We start from the raw sequence: 23030 nt of genomic DNA, 5'->3' as shown, positions 1-23030 counted from the left end.
AGTCATTTTTAGTTCGCAGAGGCCAAGTAGATCATGTCCTAATCTAGATGTAGTCGCGAATCCCATAAATCAAACCATGAGACATGGTTTTCTCAAGTTAATAGCTATTCTATTACAAGAAGCAATTCAGTGTTTTTTAAGGTCTATATTATGTGAGTGGGAACCTTGGCCTTGTATGTTGGCAAGCTTTGTGATCCTGTGGGTGTTATGTAAAACAATTCAACACCAGTTTGAAAAAAAAAAGACCTCTTATTATGAACATCTTGTATTAATGTTATTTATCAACTATGTAATATTGTAAACTGATGGGCTTATTCATCTGTATTTGCACATTAAATAAGTCATCTGTTTTCCTTTCATCACCCTGTCTTTCAGTGCCCAGGTTGGCAGTAGTGAAGGAAATGATCCGTAGGCTGCAGGAGCTGCGTCACACAGACCAAGTGCAGCGAGCATATGCTCTGAACTGTGGTGAGGGCGCCACAGTCAGCTACGAGCTGCAGATCCGTGTGCTTCGAGAGTTTGGCCTACCTGACGGGGGTGCAGAACTCCTACAGGTAACCCAGCACATCCTGTTTGCGTGGAAACTGACAAGTGTTGCCATGGCTACCGTGAATGTCTCTGACATTCGTGTCAGTTAGTATTACCTCTGCCTTTGATGAATACAATTTATTTTCCAGTGATTGCAGGCACCCATACTGATTTTGTTCAAATAAAAAAAAAATATTAAAAATAGAGAATTTTGTTATTCAGATTTCAACACTGCTTTAATGCATTGCAAATATCTGTATAAATGTGTGTGTATGTGTATATACTCTTAACATACAACAGTCCGGTCTCTTCTGCATTTATTTGATAAAAATACAGTAAAAACTATTTTAAAAACTATTTTAAATAACTTTCTATTTTAATATATTTTAACGTAATTTATTCTTGTGATGGCAGGAGAATACACTCACATTTCTACTGTAATTATTTCACGTCAAAACTGACTTGTCACTTCACATGCAAATAAAAAAAATTAAAAGACCTTCCTTTTACAAGAATGTCAACTATAGTTTACTGAGAGTGCAGTGTGTACTTGCAGTCTGACTAATTTTGGATGGGAACAACTGCATTCATATACCTCTGCATCACACCATGTTGTTTTGACTAGCATGTTTCTCCAATTACTATGCCCTTGGTTTAGAAATTCCCTGAGCTCTTGAACTGCTGTGATATCTTCTTGTTCTCACCATTAAGTGACCAGTGAACTTAAGCTGGATAGCTTGGAAGGAGTCAAAACCTCTTCAGCATACCAGACAACCTATTAAGTCTCATTTTTGAAGCATGTCTAGCACAAACATGCCCGCAGGTCCTTAAAAAGTCTTAAAAGGCTTAAATTGTACAAGAAAGTCTTAATTATGATTTCAGGAGGTCTTCAATTTGGGGACAGAAAGACCAGAATTGCGATATGGCTAAATGTGATGATTACATATGAACTGGGATTATTAAAAGAAACTGAACCATTTGACATCTTGCTTTGAAGGACAGTGTAAATGCTTGGAAATATTTCACGTCTTTAATTCCATTCATTATTTGTAGCGTGCCTGCCATCCAATACACTGCGTTCCAAATTATTATGCAAGTGACATATTAATTGGATTTCGGTACAATAAAGAGTCAGATTTTTGTTTGTGTTGTTTTTCACATCTTTTTATATAACTGGTATAAATCTCAGACAGGTTTGGTCAATAGTTTGCCAGGTCTTCTTGGGTAAATGGAAACCCTACTTAAAGAGGTTGTTCCACATTATTAAGCAAGTCACAGTTCTCATGAAATATGATGGGGAAAAAAGATCTTTTCAAGATGAAAAGTATGAAACAATGCAATGTCTTGCAAAAGGCATCAAAACAAACAATATTTCATGAAAAGCTAATAGAAATTATTGAACTGTCAAAAGATTTGTGAGTGACGTAGAGCACAGAAGATCCTGGTCAGATAAAGATTTATTAAGGAAAGTTTCTGTCAAACAAATGAACTGTATTGTAATTCCAGCTGTAAAAAAGACACTGCTGAGCAGCAGACAGGTGTTTGAAGATACTGGAGTCTCAAGATCCTCTCCATGCAGACTGAAGCTGCGTTTCAGTCACTGCTAATCAAACCTCACAAAGAGAAACCTGCACAGTTATCTAAAAAGATGTGAAAAACAACACAAACAAAAGTCTGACTCTTTATTGTACCAAAATCAAGTAGATATGTCACTTGCATAATAATTTGGAACGCAGTGTAATCACAATAAGTTTTGTGCTTTGTTACTTTTAATCAGAAATAAATGATCAGCTTTCAAATTCTGTGCATTTTATCACAAAATACAAACTATAAACGTGTTTTTTCAGCCACAGAAAGACAGTAAAAGACAAAATGTAACAAAGTCACAATTACCTCAGGAAAGACATTCATTGTACATAAATTTGATAGTCAGCTATAAAAAATAAAAACTCTAGAGAGAAGCATTGTATTACATTTATTATATTTTACTTTACCTTGATGAAATCTGTCATGGGAATGAAAGATTATTTTCAATAAGCCTGTTTTATTGGAGTAGGGTTTTCCTGCAACACCGATGTCTGCAGTTTCAGCACCTCATTTCTAGGACCCTTTAGTTTTTAGTTTTTTTAATTATTATTTATTTATTGTATGTATGTATTTATGTATTAGCAGTTCATACTGTTTTATAGCACTTGCTATTCAATTCTGTATATTATTATTTTTATTAATTATGTAGTTGTTTAATTGTATACACTGAATTATTGTCCTTCATTTAATTATTGTCCTAATGTATTCATTAGCCGCAGCAATTCACGTCTGATGTGTGACCCACTTAACAAAGTACAGTAAACGGTAAAACAATTGCGGTACAAATTAATGTGTTTATTAGTACATTAATACATTTAAAATAATTTGAATACAAATACTAGTTTACAACATCTAGCAGCACAGTGAACTGTTTTGCACAGCTAAATAGGCTAAATGGAGATTGCTGACATCACCTCACACACTCAAGTTCACGCCAGCTCTTTCATCAAAAATAAGATGGAAAGATAAAAAATTAATCGTTTCCATTGATCTAGTCTTTACATATGTTTGTTTGATGTTTGAATCAGGTCTCCTCTGTTGGAGTAGAATTGGCTAAATGGCACTGTCACAAAACAGGGTCCTAGTAGAAATGCGGTCCTGAAACTGCGGTATGGCAGAAACACCGTATTGGGGTTGTTTTTGTTCTGACCAATGTGAAAATCGATCCATGTTTTTACCCTGCAAACACACGGAGCTGTAAATATGCTTTTTATAGTCATTTTACAGTTCAATATGTTACTATAGACATTGCCGTACCCCGCTCATATGGTATCAGTTTTATTTGTGCAGGTCTTAAAATTTCTTAAATTTGAGCTTAAAAATCCTGCAGAAACCCTGTACATGTACTGTGTTTCAGAATCCGCACAAATTCTTTCCCGAGGAGCGTTTTGGAGACGAGAGTCCCGTCCTGGCCTTACGCCAATCAGGTCGCTGCCGGGTCAACAGTACACCAGCTGTGGAGAGCATGTTCACTGACCTGGAGGCTCTGGTGGGCTTCCGCCCCCCTCTGCCCCCTCCTCCTCCACCCTACCATCCCCCGGCCACCCCGGGCCATAGCCAGCAGCAGTATAAAACGGGTTGGAGACCTCGGGTCCCCACCCAACCTCCCTCCAGATCTTTCTCCTACCCCTGCAATCATGCACTCCTCCACAGACAGCCCTCTTCCAAGATGGGCAGCCCAGTCTACCCACCAGGAGCCAAGCCCCTGCCCCCAGACTGCACTAATGCACAGGGGGGGAGGAATCTTCATCCTGACAAGCAAATGGTGATTAATACCAATATATTATACTCATTTATATTATCTAATTAATTTATTTTATATTGTATAATTTTTTTTTTTTTTTTTTTGTTCATGTGAAATGTGTAGATTTATGTAGGATTTGGTTATGAACTGCACTGAGAAGCTATTCTATATTATTTTGTCTAAATAAATTCAAGTGAATTTAGGCATTGCAACATTATTATGGACAGTATGAAAAATGGGTTTTCATTTTGAATTTTGCTAAAGAATACATTTAATGTAAATGCTAATTATCTCATTTATACTCTGTTCTAGCAGAACATGGAGCCTGTTATCAACGAGTTTATGCCGGACATCGCCATGGGTGTTTCGGCAATGAGCCTGAAGGAGCGGCGCCTTCTGGAGGTCTCCATGGAGGTGGAGAGTCACGAAGCCCACCCTCACCTTTCTACAGCTCCTCCCATCTCCCAGAGCTACTCTAGTCGTCACCCGCACTCTTCCCGTAAGCGGCACGCAGCCGAACCCAAGCCTGAGGGCCCACAGCCTGACTTCCCAGATCTCTACGAGTTCCCAGGCCGTCACGTGCCTCCCTACAGTGGACCGGACCTCTATATCCACGGCCGTCAGGCAGGTGGTGGAGCACCACCTCCATCCTACTCCGAGGCTTCAGAATCCCTTCGCCTGGATGTGCTGGAACAGCCTCCGCAGAGACTAGGCTTGGCAGTCGTCTCACAAGGGGGCGTTGCACAAGCCGTGCAGAGGCCATGGCCCGTAAATGAGACAGACCTCACCTGTGGGCTTGGCCCCTCCACAGAACAGTATGAGGAATGGCCCATGGGACGCCGGCCTGCTCCAGAAGGAATGGGGCTGAGCTTAGGAGCGAACGTTGGGTCTGGGGACGAGGGAGGGTTGGGTACCCGAGACCGCAGGTCACCCAGCAAACCTGAATATCCCTACAGAAAGTCTGCTCTCTGACCCCTGATTAAAAAGAGACTGAGGACTGATTTAAATGCTAAGTGTAAGCTAACAGGTGAGGCACCAGCAGTCCTGCACTTTGTGTTCTTTCGAGGGCCGACAGTATCTTGAAGTGATGAACACCCATAAGCTACATGAGTGGCTGCTTTTCTGAAAGCTAGAGGGAGATGTTGTGTAAACTGCTCTGGATAGGTTTGAAACCCAGTAGGGAGGAAGGAGAGCTTGGTTTGGTTGTGTGCACCCTGGAAAGAGGTCAAAAATGCAAAATATTTTAATCTGAGAGGTCCAAGGACTTCATTCAACAGCCCTGAAATTTCTTTCATTGATCTGTATATCCAGGTTCTCAGATTTCCCTCACATGCTGCATATTAATGTACAGATATCACAGTATATTTCTTTAACTTTCATTTCCCTGAACAGACCTTAATGACTGGAGAAATACACATTCATCTAGATGCACAGATTTCATTCCTTAGGAGTAAAGTGAAAAAAATATGAAGGCACCAAGTTGCAAACTCATTATTTTGTCTAGTCCTTGACAAACGGCTCTTTCTTCTTTTGAGGGCAGAGTGGCAGTAATAGCTCGTGTAATCTGCTGCATATGCCGGCTTTTACATTAGCCTGTGCAATTTAAAAGCCAAGATGGAACACAAAAGAGAAAACAAATGAAATCCCCTGTCTCCTATGAGGCAACTTATCAGGCATTACAGTGGCACAGATGCACCATTAAATGTGAATGGGGCTTTGTTTTAGCGTGTTCCACAACTCAGATCTTCAGATTCATTTCCAGTGTATTTAACTTTAAAAACTATCTGTCCTCTCAAACAAACATTTGGCATCCTCTTTTGCATTCAGTATCTCTTTCCATGGCTGCAGTTGGTGGCATTACAGAGAAATGCAAATATGGGTTGATCATTATCAGCCTCGTTCTCTAGAACTGTACAGGACGCTCAACCAAACCAACCTCACACCACATCCTCTGTCCTCTGGTTCAGTAGGATGGCAGCAGTCCATGGCTGGGAGTTCATTAGCTTTTCTGTGCTGCTTCTGTCAGCAGATGACCAACAATTATGATGTCATGAACAGGCTTTGCAAAAAAGATAATTCTTGGAAGTGTCATGGACACAAGGATTTAAGAGTATGGACTTTTGATTTGTTACACAACACTTTCAGAAACAACATCATACACACTGCTGCGCACCATACCTATAGATGAAGTGACTTATTTTAAGCTTTTTTAACATCTGAAATACCTGTATTCTTAAATAATTGTGCAATAGTGCAGATTTTTCATTTTAAATATTCATTTTGCTTTCTTCTCCTTATAACCTTTCTCAGATTATACTGACACAGCAAATATGCAGGCTAGTTCACCCAAAAATGCAAATTCTGTTGTCATTTACTCATCCTCATGCTGTTCCAAACCTGTGTGACTTTTTTCTCTCTATAGAACACAAAAGAAGATATTTTGAACAAATGTTTTTGTCCATACAGTCAAAGTCAGTGGGGTCCAAAAACATCAACATTGGATTGCACCCCATTGGCTTTCATTGTTTGGACCAAAAAACTTGAGACATTGTTCAAAATATATTTTGTGTTGTGTAGAGAGAAAATATATCACACAGATTTGAAACGACATCAGGGTTAGTGAATGATGAAAGAATTTGCATTTTGGGTGAACTATCCCTTTAAGATAATCAATAATAGCCTTTCCCCGCAAGTGATGAAGGTACAGTATTCTCACACGCTCAAAAATTATTATATAAGAATCTCTCGTTCTGTTAGACTGGATGGAATCTCTGTTGAATATCCAAATGATCCTCAGCTATATTCAGCCCACATTTTTCACTTTGAGTGCTTCTTTCTTTGGAGCACAAGAAGCGTTTTATTGGTTGAAAGCACAACGTACTGAGAAATACGAAGAATGTCATTTTATATCTTGTCAGATAAAAGTGCTCAGACCATTTATACGCTGGTAAAAGGCTTGAGTTTCAGTTTTCAGTTTTTTTTGTTTTTTTTTTAAAGAACCCACCGTTAGACCAAAGATGAGTTTGGGAGGATGTTTGTGTTGCTTGGTGAATCTCTGAAGCATTTTATTTTATCTACCGGAGTGGGGGCTTTCCGCAAATTAAACTGAAACCCTTGGGTTGAGATTCATGTTTATTACACAGACTCTTTGGTGACTGTGACCATAAAAGGAAAATTTATCATCGATTGATTTTATCGATCTTTCCGCAGGCACTTTGACTTACTGAGTTGGCCTTAAGAGTTGTAGGGTTACTGCTGTATCTGTAGTTACGGACTTAAGACCTTACCTTGGGTAACGCAGTTCTCCGTCTTAAATCACCTAAGGTCTTCTGTGCCAGAGAGACTCTACCTCTGACCAGCTTCTCTTAACATATTTCAGTCAAATTTCGATTTTCCTTCTTTATATTCTTATCAACTTATTCAGACCTCTTGAGCCTCACCTTGAGCATTTATCATTGAGGGACCAGAACCAACAGCTGGAAATCAGATTTTCTTCACTTTCTCACATATGTTTGTAAGGTTCCTCATCTTCTTTCCTTACACTTGCTGTTTTATTAGATTCAACAGAACAGCACAGTTAAGATGTTTGAGCAGAAAGTGAGGATGGTATAATCTTGCACGATAATTAACTCAATCTACCATTATCACAGGTGTTATTTTGGCAGTAAGCATTGTCCATCTAGCCTTTGTCGTTTTTTCAGAAATGTTAGCTGCCTGATGCAGTTGCAGTGCAATGAACGGGTCCTCCTGGACTCCTACTGTAGCCCACCTCTTGAGTCAAGCCTGAAAGTGTCATGAACCCTGGGTGGGAGAGCTCCAGTTCACCATCCTGCAAAGCTTCAGAGAGTCAGATCCAAAAATAGATCCAACGTAGACCCTGGCTGGGGTGCAAGTGATCTCCTCAGAGAGTTGAAGTCATCTGAATCGGACTGAGATTGGTAGGAGGCTATTTGTCTTTTCTGAATCTCAAGGACGTAGCTCTGCAGTTCTCTCTGTGCCAGGCTTATCAGATACATGAAGATCTTCAGTCCCTGTTGAAAATGGTTAAACCTTTTCATTGGCGTATAACAAACTTCATAATATATGAGATTGAGCTTTCAGTAAAGTATCTGTGGTTCTTTTAAAATGCAATGCATCGCAGCCTACTTAAGGCTATCTTCCCTGACCTCATTCCACAGCAAAAAGAGGATGAGTGAACCGATTTACTAAACACAATTATTTAGAATAAAGATATTTTACCACGGATTTGTTTCACAGAGCAAGTGTCTCACTCATAAACTTCATTTTACCTTGTGGATCCTCCAGGTTTCTTGTCAGCGTGACGACGACATCTCAATCTACCTGTCACCAGCTCACATGTTCTCCTTTTGATGTGTCAGAAGCTTGTCAAAAGCGCAGTTATTTAAATTCTGTTGACTTTCCAACTTTCTATTTTTGAGCTGTGGGTCCATCCCTCTGTACCAATGCCATTTTGAATTGGGTCATCTGTGGTCTGACGAGCAAAGACCTTTCAGTGATAATTTTCATGTTTTTTTTCCCTTGTATTTTTTATTTCCTGTTTTTATGTAACAGTTGCATGTTAGTTCTGATTTTCCAAGCGACTGTTACCTGCAACTCCGAGCACTGAGTAATTGGCATCAGCACTTCGCTTCGAGGCAGCCAAGAGGAGATCTGAGGTCTGTCATGTCATTCTAGAGAATCACACTCTCTGCGTAACCATGACCCAATATCGACAGATGGATATTTAGGCCTACTGCTGCTACTCAAAGATTTTCCTGCCAGCTGAGAACATTATTTCTTGACGTCAATGCCGATCCCAGCGATCCTGTCCCATGTAGACCCAGCCATGCCTTAATCTTAAGAGGGAGGTTAGGAAAACTCCTTGGATCGCCTTCGCCTCTGCTATACTCAGGCCATTTTGAACTGCTAAGTCATTTATTTCATGTTACAAAACACCAATCAGATCATTTTGAGGGTGTGTTTTGATTGCTGCAGAAGCCAATGCACAATTTGAAGGTATTATTTTGTATTTGAGATGCACACTGACCTCATAATTAATACATTTCTATCACAGATGCTATTTGTGGTCATTTGGGTTTTGTCAGATTTGTGGGTTGCTTCCCTGAGAGACTGTTAGGGAATGAATTGGAAATGCATTTGAGCTCCCAGACAAGGAGCTTGAATCATTGTTTAGTCTGTCCTGTAGAACTCAACTGGCACATTGTTTGATGTTAATTTTCCATTGCTTAAGAATACTGGGTTCGTTTTGGGAGGAATGAATTTGGCTACTATACTTGACATCATCTTAAACCGAGAAAGAAAAAAGCTAGAACTGATGAAGGTACCCATTGCACTAAATTTTTGATGGTGATATGTGTAACGTTTGTCTTGGATGGCGCCCTCTGTTGGCTCTATTGATTTATTTTGACTGAAACATCTGTTTATTCAGTTTTAGATTCACAGCTGAGTCATTTGTCTTAAACATTCATTCCTAATCCTTTTAGTATATTTGCATGGCATTGCATTATTTATCTCCAAAGTGCCGCAAGGCTGAACTGAAGGCTTGTGTATTGGATGTCTGAGGGGCAAGGGAAGTTGTTTGTAGACTTATAAGTCGAGATCTCCAGGTTCTCTCTTGTGCTATCTCTCTTACTGAGACGATTTAGTGCCTTCCCTGCCTGAGGCTGGGCTTCCTCCACACCCCTTTTGTCTTATGCAAGCCCTTTCTACAAACCTCTGTTAAACCGTCTCTTTGTAATACTGTAGCCAACGCATAGTGTGCATAATGTTTAATTTGTCTTTTTTTTTTTTCTTCAAAAGATATTTTTCAAGATTTTTGGTACCTTTGATCACAGGCCTCAGAAATATGGTGTTTTGTTGTATGTAAAATGTAAAGTTTTTTTTTTATAAAAATATATAAAACATGCGATATCTATTTGAGACTTTGTGTGCGTGTGCATATATTTGTGTGTGTGTGTGTGTGTGTGTGTATATATATACACACACACACATACACACACACAACAAAAAAGCATTCTTTTGTGGAGTTGTGGAAAGTGTCTATTTTTCTATTCTTTTCTTTGGCCGGTGTAGTTATGAACTTTACTCTGCAATTAGGTGACTAATGTCTTGGAAATAAATAGTTTTGAGTTATAATGAGTGTGTTTTGTTGTTTGTTCGCCAGGTGAGCAGTGAGTAACACCTTGCCATTAGTGGGAAATGGCGGGGGGAACACAGCGGGTCTCGCTCACTAACCACACAATCTGCATAGAAACACTTTCATACAGAAATCATGATTCGGTTCACACTGAAATGTACAATTAAATTTTGAATTGAATTTAAAACTAACTGAAACCACTTGTATGCACTATCACAAGCCTGGAGGCCTTAATAAATGTAATCTATTTAATATATATATATATATATATATATATATATATATATCAAAGTACTTATGGATATTGTTTGAGCCTGTTTATGTAAATTACAAGCTACAGGCACTCATTCCCTCAGACTGATCTGGCTTCAGTAGTATTTAAAACAGTTTTCCCGTGACATGTCTGAGCATACCTGACAGTTAAGTTGGGAATGAAATCATACAGAATTTTTTTTTTTTTTAGTTCTTTATTAAACATTTTAGATGTATAACTATTAACAGCAGAACCACCCATATTCATAAGATAAAAAGGAAAAGAATTGTAAAAGATTGAAAGCCAAAAAAACTAACCAAACCAATATTAGAGGGAAAACGAGTACATCTCAAGAGGTCTGATAAAGTCTCAAAGTTCAACCAAAATTGTCCTCATCTTTCTGGTGGCGTGTGTATTTCCTCATGTACTCTGGCTGTGGTACACTCCAAAAGGGCAACGTCCGGCAAGTAGGACATCCCAGTAAACATAACTGGGGTAAATGGATCCAACCACAGTTTCAGGATAACCTTTTTGGCAGCAGTAAGAACAGCAGCAAGACCGTGACAATGAAGAATCATTCAAGAAGTGTTCCTGGGATAAACTGAGACGCATCACAGGGCCCAAATGTATTACCATGTTTATTTCTCAAAGATAGAACATTAAAAAGTAACAGAATCTACAAACAAAACAGGTTAAAACAAGATCAAATGAGTAAAGCGTTACTAGACAATTCACAATTGTACCTCAACAACCTGAAAAAGCGCTTGCATGGGTTTAACTAAACAGATATTTCCAATAGAACTATTTACCCAGCATACATGAATGTGAATATCTGCCATCTCATCAGAACAGAATGAATACTGACTGCAGTCATGTGATTGTGACTTCCCTAATAGCCCTCTGTAAATAACAAGCCATGTTTTAAATAGCTTAAAACAGAGAGCTCCTGAGGATTGACAAAATCATATGTCACATTTCTGTGACATTATAGAAGTGCTTTTCCATAAATCCATTGTTTTTATCTTTCCATAATGCATCTGGACACTGAGAGCCAATCAGCACAAGTTGAACAGAACGTCATCTCAAAATCAAGCCCTGGCAGGTTTGGAAACATCACTATGCAAGGTCAAAATCATACAAGGTTATGAGGGCCTGAATTTGAACTGCATATTTATTTATTTTACAAATCCATGGGTGGCCTTGAAATGAACAGACTGGGGGGGGGGAAATGAAGGATTGCATGGGGCTGGTATGCTTGAAGTGGCAGAGTGAAAGGCTGTTTAACTGCAGTAGTACTGGCCTGCGTTGGCTCGTCGTCTCTTGCGGCTTTGCTGCTGTTCAAAGAATTGACGGATGTCCTCAGGTGTCACCACCTAAACAGGGAAGGAGAGGAGGAGAAAATAAACACTAGACACTACAAGCTTTACCTTCAACTACACCACACATTTAAAAAAATAAAATAACAACAAAACACATTGAAAACCTACCTTTCCTTCTGCTGCAAATCGCTGCAGGTAGTCCTTCAGTTCTGTCTTCATGTCATTATATTCTGAGGAAAAATTAAATGTCAGCTTCACAGTTGATACAAGTAGTTACATTTGAAATCCAATGTCAATCAGAAACTAATTAGTTTTGCTTTCACACATAAGGATATTAGTACCACTAAACTCCACTAACCATGGATGATCTCCAGCTGCTGAACCCGATTTAAGTTGTTTAGAGCTGACATCAAGGGGTCGCGACCCTCGGCTCCACCTGCTTGTTCAGCCTGCTCTGTGGACTTACCCTTGTTTTCATACGCCAGGACAGTGTCCATCTCATCCGTGAGGAAAGACACTCCTGCATCTGCATAGAGGACCTAACCAAAGAAAGCAAAACATGAGACTAGGAACATTTTTTTTTTTTTTTTTATGTTCTAGAATTGCATCAGTTAATCAAGGATGAAAGCAGTGCCTATTATCAAGTAAATCTCCTCTGTAATGTGTGTTTTTGATCTGTACCTTGCAGTCGGTGCAAGTGCAGAGCTTTGTGCGCCAGGCAGAGGGCCAGAACACAGCACCCTGCAGAGTCCGGCTCTTCCCCGAGGACTTCATCTCTCTCAGCCTGCAACCAGAGCACGAACCCTCCTCTGAGGAACCTTCGGTTTCTTCCTGGTGTTTCCGCTTACAGGCGGACGTCCCATTGACCTGCACCTGACATCAGAGAGAAGGTCACCAAATCTTGATCACTAATTCCTCTCTTCCGGTGTTAATTGTTAAAATCATTTAAAATTTCTCAGGCATACAGCGGAGTTGGCATTCTTGCTAACAGCAAAAAACAATGTGGTGCAAATTTATAACTCGATTCTTTCAAATTCAGGCTTTATCGAGACCGATGACGCACGTGAGATGAACCAATTCCCCCATGAAAACTCTTTCAGACATGCATCATTTAACAGAACTACTGCCACCTTGTGGTGAGACTTCAAAACAAAGGCAAATCTGTGTCTAAAACGGCTTTAAATCATCAGTGCATCTAATGTCTTCAAACACTTATTCAATGAATACAAGTAGCAGATTTAAGTTTGGCTGTCCGCAAAAAAAAAAAAAACTGAACAGGAATGAATGAAATAAAATGCCATGAATCATCCTCCCATTTAGAGACACATTAAAGTCGACAGTAAGTACCTTCTCCTCTACAGGGCTCTTCGGGTTCTCATTTTTAATCTTCTTCTCCTCTTCATCATTTTCTACCTCAACCTTCACATCCTCCTCTCCTTTGCATTGACTTACTTTTGTTATGGCTGGCACTGAAGCAAACAAGACAAAATAAACCTTCACAAATGTATATATGTTGTAAACACTGTTACTTTTGATGCCTTTCGCTCTTTTTAAAGTTAACGTTGCACTAATTTTCATATTACATATCTGTAAATGCAAAACGGAAGCAGAAAAAAATATATTATATTACCTGCAATATGTGCAGCATAGTTCCAAAGGAAAGGTGTTTTATTCATGCACGACTCACAGATCATCTCTTGCAGCTCCACACAGTCTGGCACTACGCAGCCTAAATGCTGAGAGAAACACACTTAATGTTCTCAACCATTTCAACCTGAATACATTACTTGGCTTATCTACACAGACAAAGAACGCTAAATCATGTTCATGTCCTGCCTGACTGCAGTCAGATCTGAAACTAACCCGACCATGGAACCAGTCTTCACACACAATACACTGGATCATCTCATCAGGAACCTGAAGACAAAACATGGTCCATATATGTTTGAAGCCCATGTAATATAATATAAGCATTCCAAATATTCAGTAGCTTCTTATAAAATACAATTCAAATCAGAGTAGGGGTTAATAATTAAAAATAGAATATTCAATACAATATATGAAAACAGAATTATAGATAGAAAGAATATTATAGAATGCATCTGAAATTAAACCACACGTTACCTCATCCTCTGGATCTGGGTAGGGTCTGTCACATGTGCAATACAAGCCAAAAAAATTGTGGCTGTATTTGTTCCCTGAATTCACTTTTTCTTTATCCTGTGTGACAGAAATCCATACAATTAAAACTGAAAGACACACATTCAAACTAACAGTAAAACATAACTTACCGCAAATAGCTTGCACTCCATTTCCCCAAACTTATCATTCCCACAATCACATCGGAAATTCCTGGATTATCAATAAGGTTTAAATAATGAGTGCAGCCAGTAACAAATATGTAAAGGAAAAAACACCTCAATAATCTTACTATCATAGTGACAAGAATATTAATACAAATTAGATTAAAAAAAAATATGCAAAATGTAGACAGAACCTCATCAGCAGACCATGTTCAATAAATGTCAGTCAATCAGACTCTGCTAAATGGGTTAAAGCAACAGCAAATGTACTTTCTAACATAGCTTCACAGCTTGAGTGGTTATTTTAGATGGTTTGTGGGAATATTCACCTCTTGGTATAGAGCTCAAAAAGGTCATGGCCTTCATGGCACTTGTAGGAACATGCCAGACAGATGCCAGCTGGCTCTCCTCCTTTTGGCGTGCAGGTGTTACAGGCATACAGCGCCTGACGCTTCACATATCCCTGTCACAACAATAAATCCACTTGTTTTCAGGACATATAACATTTTCATTTAATAATATGATGTGCATTCTGCATGTGCTGGCAACTACGTTACTGTTAAACGCACTGAAAAGGCATCCTGCTATTATCTGTTAATGCAATAACGTTTATTTCCAACATACAGACGCAGCATCGACGCATTAATAATATTTTATGCTAAACCCAAATCAAAACAATCCTACAAACAATTTGCAAGATATATGTTGAAAACCGAGATGAAACAGTCTGTGTCAATGTTTAATCCGCATGCTAAAAACTGATATTATGAAAGGTCTGCGTTTACATAAAGACGTCAAACCTCTGGATACGAGCATTTCTCTGAATCACTGCCTCCAAGAACAGCGGAGGCTTCGTTCTCCAGCTCTTCATCCTCCTCCAAGACGTCCACCAGAGATACAGTAGCCTCCTCCTCTCCATCATTTGCCGCCATCCTTGAAGAGACGAGCGCAAAAAAAAAATATTTCTAGTTCCTGTTCCAGGGCACGAAACGAGTCACGAACGAACTCAGCTGTCAACGAGATCCCGTTTGACTGGAGACAGCGGGTCCTCTGTAACAGAACTAAAGGGAAGATGTGGGAAAGTGTCATGCAGTTTGACATTAACTTACCCGAACAATTTTTCGGGCTTGACAATAACAAAACCAATGCTGCTTCCGGTTTATGCAAATATAAGATGTTTTGGCGGGAGAGTTGCGAGAGTTGTAAATAGAATTTATTATTTCAGAGCTATTTTTTTCTGACTGACGTTTATTATTACATCACACCCACATTAGGTCAATGATTCCGGATGAACAGAAAAAATATGATTTTCGCAAAACCAACTCGATAGGTCAGAGTTCAAAGGGTAGATCAGTGTTGCCATGTCCACTTATTATACCGATTAGTGATAATTTAGTGATAAAAATCAACACACTTATGGAAATATAATCATATTTTGTAATGATCATTTAAATCGGACTAATTTTCCAATTGTTTGTCATAAATCAACATTTTTGAATCAAAATATGACTTTCTGTTATCAAACAGGACATTGGTTTCATGCATGTCCACTGTAGAGGACACCAGGACTAAATGCATGTTTATTACACATTTTGAGACACCTCAAATGAATAGTGAAAGAAATTATATTTCAATATTCCTATCTCATATTCCTATGAAATATAAGATATTATTATGAAAATTTTGCCAATTGTTACTCCCATTATTACACTTCTTTTTCATTAGATGTTGCCCCAAAAACAAATTAATATGCAAATAACATACAGTTTATAGATACATTGTACATAATGGGACAACCCGTTAATGGCCATTTTACTCACATGTTGCATGAATGAAAATGGTATATCAAATCATTCTGTTATATCTTTCATAACATAGTTGAGAATCATTTTTATTCAAAGTTTGGTATAAACAATTTAAATGGATTGGGGAATTAAAAAAAAATCATAGTTTTTGCCTTTTCATGTCTATTCATGTCTTTTAATTTATTTAAAAAATGGGACTTTTTGTAAAAAAAAGTCCTGATGTCCTCTACAGAGGACATAGCATAACATATGAATAAAATATCATTTTTCAAAAAAGTGTTTTTTTTTCCTTCATTTTTTCTTATGCTCTAAACAATGTGATGACATGAAAAACATATTGAAATTCATCTTTTTTGTTCTTCTGATAGTCAGGATGATATAATGTAACAATTATAAATAATAAAAATATAATATTATAATAATAAATAGAAGTATTTTTTATGATATTGCTTTAACTTGACTATATTTACATATGCGACCTTGAAGGAATCCAAACGTAATCAGATTTACATTACTTATATATTGTGGTGCTTGCATTACTTTACTGAATACTTTTTTCATTAAGTAATTTGCAACTATAACAGAATAAATTTTTAAAGCATACCTATATATTACCTATATATAGCCTATATATATATATATATATATATATATATACATATATATATATAAATTCTTCCATTGTTACATTTTTATATAGTTCTGTTCATGTTTATGCCTATGTTTGCCTTTTTGTTGTCTTTTGCATTTATTTAGATGACCAGTTGTATATTGAAATATTTGAGCTATTTTTTGTAAAATTATGTAATTACTGATAATAATATTTTAAAGATTTTTGAAGTTAATTAATGTAAACCTGTAATGTACTCTATTCCATTCTATTTTATAAATAATTTTTTAGATGCTCCATTTTTTAGCCCATGTTGAGTGGTTTTCTTGTGGGATCTGGCAACCGCGTTACAGTGTGTTCCTGCAAATATGGCAGCGTGCGAGCTGAAGGGAGAGCTGAAGTACCGAGATGGACAGACAAACCAGTTTACAGTACAAGTAGATGGCAATTTGAAATCAATGATAACTGGCATTAAGAAATTAAATGCTGATATATCTGAAGTTTTGACGGCTCTTGTTGAACAAGAAAGGGGCTCAGCGGTAAACAACACAGCAGATGTAGATGGTAAGCTGTTAAAATGAAGACTGGGTTGTTTAAATGGGAAACAGAGGTGTAAAATACTTGAGTAATTTTACTTGATTACTGTACTTGAGTATTATTTTGGGGGATTTGTACTTTACTCAAGTACAATTTAAACTGACTCCTTGTACTTTTACTTGATTACATTTCTGAAGAAAAAACAGTACTTTTTACTCCTTACAATTTTATTTCATCTTGAAAAGTATATTATATTTTTATTTTATCTTTTGCACATTAAATATGGTAAACAGAAGCTCAAACGTGTGTGCCTGACGTGAGAACTAATGATCATTGTTTTCATGCATCAAACACACACATTTCTACTTCAATTATGACTTTCATCAGGTAAATGTCTGCCTTCAAAAGTTCACCATCAAATCTGAGGAAGCATATTGAGGTAGCAGTTGCGGCCCCCCCCCCCCCCAAAAAAAAGTTCATTCATTATTTGTTCTGTTTTGATAGAGCTATTAGCTATGTAATATATTAGCTGAATGTACAAAATTGAGTGCAAATAAAATCAGTGATGAGAATTTAAATACAATTAATATTTTTGTGGGATTTTTTTTTGCTAAATGTTACAAATCTCCAAAAAAGTGTTTAAATAATCATTGTATGCTAAATTAATTGTAATTCATGTTTAGTGATGTTCTTAGCAGGTGGTGGATAAGTTGTATTTACAATATGTCATTATATGAAACATTAAGTAGGAATTAGGACTGTCAGTGAATATTTTTTTAATCTTAATAATTACATGCTTTTCTCATTAATTAATCTAATTAGTCACAAATAATTATTTATCAATATTTGCTAAGAAAAAAAAAAAACACTAAATGCCCCAAATAAACATTTAAAAGATTAATTGTCCTTTTAGACAGTGACGTTGAATAGACAACACAAATAAAGTGGCCTTTAAAAACGTTAACGTTGTATGTTTTAATTATATGACTCTCCTCATTAATTCAACACATTCTTGTTTTCTGTCTGGAATATATTTCTAGCCTCTCCATCACATCTTGCTCTTCAAAGGGATAGTTCACCCAAAAATGAAAATTCTCTCAACATTTACTGAACCTCTGTCATCCCAGATGTTTATGACTTTCTTTCTTCACATGAACACAAGCAAAGATTTTTAGTCCATATAATGCAAGGGTACAGGACCACTTCAGAAAGCACACAAAGTGAACATGACGGTCAAGATTAAAATATTGGTACTTGTATTTTTCTTACATATGCCTATCCTTTCACTTACGAAGACAGTGATTCATTAACAGGGGTTGCATGAGTTACTGTCATTCACTTTGTGTATAGTTTTTGAAGTGTCATTTTTGGATGTCCCATACACTTGCATTATAGAAAGAGAATTTTTTTTTTTCTAAAACTCTTAGTTTGTGTTCATCTGATAAATGAAAGTCATATAGGATGGCATGAGGGTGGAAAGGATGGAGTTTCCTTTTAATCCCTTTCCCTGTATTTTTCTTTTTTTTTTTTTTTTTTGGTGTTCGGCTGTGTTTCATTTTAATTGTTGTTGTTGAACTAAATATACATGTTTGGCCTGTGCCATTGCATTTTTTTTTCGTTCTCTCCCTTTAACCATTCTTCTGTATGTCTGTCAGAAAAAAAAAGTACTTCTACTTTTTTAATACTTGAGTACAATTTAAAGTTGTAGTTTTTTACTTTTCCTCAAGTATGTTTTTGACCAGATACTTGTACTTTTAATTGAGTAAAATTTTCACTGAGTACTTGTACTTTCACTTGAGTAAAATTTTTGAGTACTTTTTACACCTCTGATGGGAAAGCAACAGACTTAAATCAAAAAGATGGACTTTATTGTAAAATCATACAATAAAGACTTTGACGGTGGCTAAAAGTCTCTCCTCTTAGTTTTAGCTACCAACCCTTTGATCTGGCTTTTAGTGCGTTATTGCTTAGTTATGTAATGACTGCACTGCACCACAGAGCCCTTCAGTGCAGATGACAGCGAGCTGCTTAACTTGACCGATACTGTCTTCTGTACTTTGCCAAGCAAATATGTTAAGCAATGACACAACTGGCTTCTATTTACTTACTTTAGAATACTTTATTATTTCCATATTCTTATTACAATTAAGATTAGTTAGTATTTTATTCATTATATTTTATCTAATTTCGTAATTTCTTTCTATTTTTGAAATCCATGTTATAGATGAAGAGGATGAGGACAGTGATGAAGAGGATAGTACCACAGAAACGGCCACCAAAAAGTCAAAGTCAGAACCTCCAAAGAAGCGGATAAAGACTTTGCGGTCATGATCTTCAGAGCTGTCATTGTATTGTTATGGCCTTTATAAAGGAGTGTTGTTATATCAGTACCCTCCAGCACATGAAAAACCTTGATGTTGGAATTTTGCCTTATTTTGTTTATGTATTTCTTAATTATTTTTCATAACTTCAGGTTACTCTAAAAGGCAAAAGGGAAAACTGTTTTATCAATAAATTTTTCCTGTTATAAAAAGTTATAAATTGACAGTTGTTATCAGTACTTCGGTTTCTTCAGCATGTAATAAACCACTGTGCAATAAACTGGATTCAAACTGTCTGGAAAATCAGTGTAACACTTCAAAAGAATACACAGTGCACATTACATTTCTTTATTGATTTTTGTTCAGAATCCAGAGTTGTTTCAAACCACAGTGTATTAAGATTGCAATGGAAAGTTATAATACCAATTAAACATTATAAATTCACAGTCAAGCCCTTTTAGACAAAAATGATTTGCCTTATTTGAACATTTCAACAAATGCATTAAATCATCCACATATGATCAAAGACACTATCGCCACAAAAGAAGTGATTTTAAAAAATTAAACACTTGGATCTGCATCACAGGTTGAAGTCGAGAAGTTTGATACCCAGTGTCTTGTGCCAGACACCCTACCACACCCAACAAGTCTAAATAACCTTTGCATTTCTTATGCAAGATAAGATTATTCACACTGTAAAATGATGCTTATGTCCCTCAACAACTATTCCACACAGGCATGGATACGAACAACTTGTTTTCTGAAACACAGATGTCTTTTCTCTGAGGATACTTGATTATCACTATAATCATGGAAATTAGTATTTGTCAAATAAACACAAATTAAAGAATAGGAAAAATGACTCCATGTCTAGAGCTGACAAAAAAATCATCCTTCAACAAAAATACTGATATTAAAGTGAATTCATCACAGATCGTTTTTAATACAAAAGTTTCCTTATAACAACTCCTTTCTTTGTCCCTGCCTTGAGTGCAGTTTATTCAAAACAAATGAAAAGACAGACACTGTTATAAACAACTGGAAAATACATATGTGGCACTACTTGTAAGCATTTTCTTATTTAATAAAATGTCCACTGGAGTTGAGAACAAAAGCCTGGAGCATTAAAGTGACACTACAAATCCATTAGCCTCATAGTACGGAAACATTTACAGCTGTCCACATCTTTGTTCATCTTGATTTATAGTAAATCTATTCACCATTAGACGTGTAATTCAAGTAGCACACAGAGTTCAGTACGCAGCCCCATCAACATCCTCCACATCTTGGACAATGGCTTACTTGACTCCATTTAGGTTTCTTAGATTTCATTTATCAAATTTTATTTCAAATATAAAAGTTTTATTTTTTTTTCAGTTAATTAAAGACAAAGCTTCTAAAAAACTTCTGTGCTGAGCTGACATGGAAAATACTTCTAGATCCCTTTATAAATCTTTTTTACTTAAAATGCGGACCAATTTTGCCATTCAGCTTGAAAGAGTATGAAACATCACTTATAGTCCAGTTTTTTGTGCTAAAAATACACAATAAAAACTGGTGGGGAATTGCAAGTGACTCAAACAATTAGTTGTTAAAGAAAAACAAACATTACAAAGAAAAGACTCCTAAACACATTCCCCTTTTAATTCCTACACCAAAAAAAAAAAAAAAAAAAAAAAAAAAAAAAAAAAGGACCAAGCCTTAAAAAATAATTTTATTTATGAATGCACTTTTGTATTACCCAACCCCAAGGACACTAAACTGTGTGACCAAAATCTGCCCCCTCTTCTTTAACAATCACTTCAAGTGTCAATCAGCTGCAGTCTGCTGATCTGATTGGAGGCCTTGGCAAAGGTTTGGTGACGGTTGCAGAGAACAGCAAGGCAGATGGGCAGAATACAGTATCCTACAGTCTTGGGGTCCGCCCTTGTGCAGGAGTAAAGAAAGAGGAACACCTGGAGGTACGGAATGAGGAAAATGGTGGCCCACACCCAGAAGGGCAGGAGGAGAAGTCTCGTTTTCAGAGTCACGATCCATGAGGCTGAAGATGGGGAAGAGGAAGAAGCATCTCCGGACCATTTCGTCTGCGCTCCAGCCTCCCCTTCTTTTTGTGCCAGTGCAAATCGGTTGTATGTTTGGCTGATCTCAAATATATAATACACTGCAGCGACACTGGCCAACAAGTACAGTCCGACGCCTATCCACCCCATCCGCTGACGGAAATTCATCATTCTCCATGCTCTTCTCTAGACAAACAAAGATAGAAAATGCAAATGCTGACAAGAAACCAAACACTTACATGAATTGAAATCATGTGATCCCTGCTAAAGGTTCAGGAAATAGACATTAAAACAGCTCAAATTTAAACCATCGCTGAAAAAATAAACAATTATTGTTATTAAATAATTCTTAAATATACTAGCTCATATGCAAAATAAAGTAAAATATTTTCATTTTTAAAACATTTTCCAAAACAAATAAGCTTCCCTGATGTTGTACGAAACACAACCCTAAACTAATTATAAAACTCTAACAAGAAACATTAACAAATAAACAAAGAGGAAGTCCTTGAAACACAAGAAACCTCACCATCTGGAGATTTCTCAAAGCTGTTTGATTAGTAACGTACTGTTGTGTCATTACAAAGCGACACGCCCACATTATATCGACCAAACACATGATTTTGACACATGAGTTACTTACTTTGATCACACGATCAATCCATTTTGCTCGGTTTTCAAGACAATATGTTTCTCAAGTCAAAACACACAACGTTATCATAGGATTGTTGTCATAAGACACACTTCCTGGAAGAGCAACATCCGGGAACTTCCCGTGAATCTTCGGCGCCTTGATTATTGACCTCGCAAAGGACTGTACTGCCCCCCAGAGCATCTCAGTCACACCTGTGTGCTGTAGCACGGGTGAGTTTAACCAAGCACACTCAATACAGAGGTCAAATCACTATCATCCATGGCAGCAGCAGTTGTAAGACTGCTGTACAATTACAAGAGATTTAAAGGACCAAAACAAATTTATGATGACAAAATTATTTATATATATATATATATAATTTTGAGATTTTAAAGCTGTTTTTCTCATGGGGATCAAAAATAAATAAATAAATCCCACAAGGTCAGCATTTTTTTTTTTACTATACTTGTTGGGACATTTGGTCTCCACAGTGACCCCACACATGCTTTTTATGTTTTTATATTTATATTACATTATTATTATATTTATATTATATTATATATATTTATATTACACTTAACGGTACATTACATACACATACTGGCCATTAATAACTAATTTATTAGAAAAGCAACTTTAACAACAAATTGCAAAAATGCAATAAAATCAAGAATATGTGATTTGTTAATTCTCTTTAACCTTTATTTAATTTGGAAAAGATTTCCAAAGTTTTCACTGACCAACTTATACTTAGGCTACTTGTATTTTGTAAACATAAATACATTTTGATTTTGATGGCTGCAACACACTCCAAAAATGTTGTGACAGAGGCGAAATAAAAGTGAAAAGGTTATAGATTATCCCAATTAAACTGTTTTGAAACAGTTTACAGTAAGCAGGTGAATTGGTAATAGATGAGGGTATCATGCTTGGGTATAAAATGAGCTTCTCAGTATTTGCAAGCAAAGCTGGATTATGGCTCTTCACTTTGTGACAAATTTCATGAGAGAAGTGTCAAACAAATCAAAAATCACATTTCTCAATGCAAAATCGCAAAGAATTTAGGTATTTCACCAAATAACATAGGCTACATGATATAGATTCTAACAAGCCACTGCGCCTCTTGTTTTATATCCCTCTCATTTCTTATTGTGAAAGATTTAAACTCTGAC

At 36.9% G+C, this 23030-nt stretch overlaps 4 protein-coding genes across 6 annotated transcripts in view; 2 read left to right on the top strand and 2 right to left on the bottom strand.

The window, feature by feature from the left end:
- The window catches only part of btbd7 (BTB (POZ) domain containing 7), a 52003-nt gene extending 41988 nt beyond the window's left edge, over positions 1 to 10015 (top strand). For 2 of the 3 annotated variants that reach the window (XM_042777749.1, XM_042777750.1), the window contains exons 9-11: positions 376 to 554; positions 3473 to 3880; positions 4172 to 10015. In XM_042777749.1, coding sequence (XP_042633683.1) covers positions 376 to 554; positions 3473 to 3880; positions 4172 to 4831 — 1247 coding nt within the window. In that variant the 3' untranslated portion in view covers positions 4832 to 10015. The remainder of the gene's footprint in view (positions 1 to 375; positions 555 to 3472; positions 3881 to 4171) is intronic. The other variant, XM_042777751.1, reaches the window with a different exon arrangement.
- Positions 10016 to 10889: 874 nt separating this feature from the next.
- Positions 10890 to 15147, bottom strand: ubr7 (ubiquitin protein ligase E3 component n-recognin 7). Its single transcript, XM_042777752.1, has 12 exons — positions 15001 to 15147; positions 14692 to 14824; positions 14221 to 14354; positions 13880 to 13940; positions 13713 to 13808; positions 13452 to 13505; positions 13219 to 13324; positions 12936 to 13057; positions 12270 to 12461; positions 11947 to 12127; positions 11757 to 11818; positions 10890 to 11642 (listed from the first exon to the last, which is right to left on the bottom strand). The coding sequence occupies exons 2-12, from the start codon at positions 14821 to 14823 to the stop codon at positions 11550 to 11552; spliced, it is 1233 nt and encodes a 410-aa protein (XP_042633686.1). The 5' UTR covers position 14824; positions 15001 to 15147; the 3' UTR covers positions 10890 to 11549.
- Positions 15148 to 16636: 1489 nt separating this feature from the next.
- On the top strand, positions 16637 to 19467 carry si:dkeyp-55f12.3 (uncharacterized protein LOC568418 homolog). Its single transcript, XM_042777748.1, has 2 exons — positions 16637 to 16870; positions 19068 to 19467. Exons 1-2 carry the CDS (start codon positions 16675 to 16677, stop codon positions 19172 to 19174), a joined length of 303 nt encoding a protein of 100 aa, XP_042633682.1. The 5' UTR covers positions 16637 to 16674; the 3' UTR covers positions 19175 to 19467.
- A 24-nt stretch (positions 19468 to 19491) lies between these two features.
- On the bottom strand, positions 19492 to 22180 carry LOC122148977 (transmembrane protein 251). The gene is made up of 2 exons (XM_042777747.1): positions 21868 to 22180; positions 19492 to 21410 (listed from the first exon to the last, which is right to left on the bottom strand). Exon 2 carries the CDS (start codon positions 21393 to 21395, stop codon positions 20967 to 20969), a length of 429 nt encoding a protein of 142 aa, XP_042633681.1. The 5' UTR covers positions 21396 to 21410; positions 21868 to 22180; the 3' UTR covers positions 19492 to 20966.
- Between the last annotated feature and the right edge of the window lie 850 nt (positions 22181 to 23030).

This window comes from Cyprinus carpio, chromosome A20 (assembly GCF_018340385.1).
Source record: "Cyprinus carpio isolate SPL01 chromosome A20, ASM1834038v1, whole genome shotgun sequence".
Lineage (NCBI taxonomy): Eukaryota > Metazoa > Chordata > Actinopteri > Cypriniformes > Cyprinidae > Cyprinus > Cyprinus carpio.
This window is presented reverse-complemented; position numbering and strand designations above follow the sequence as displayed.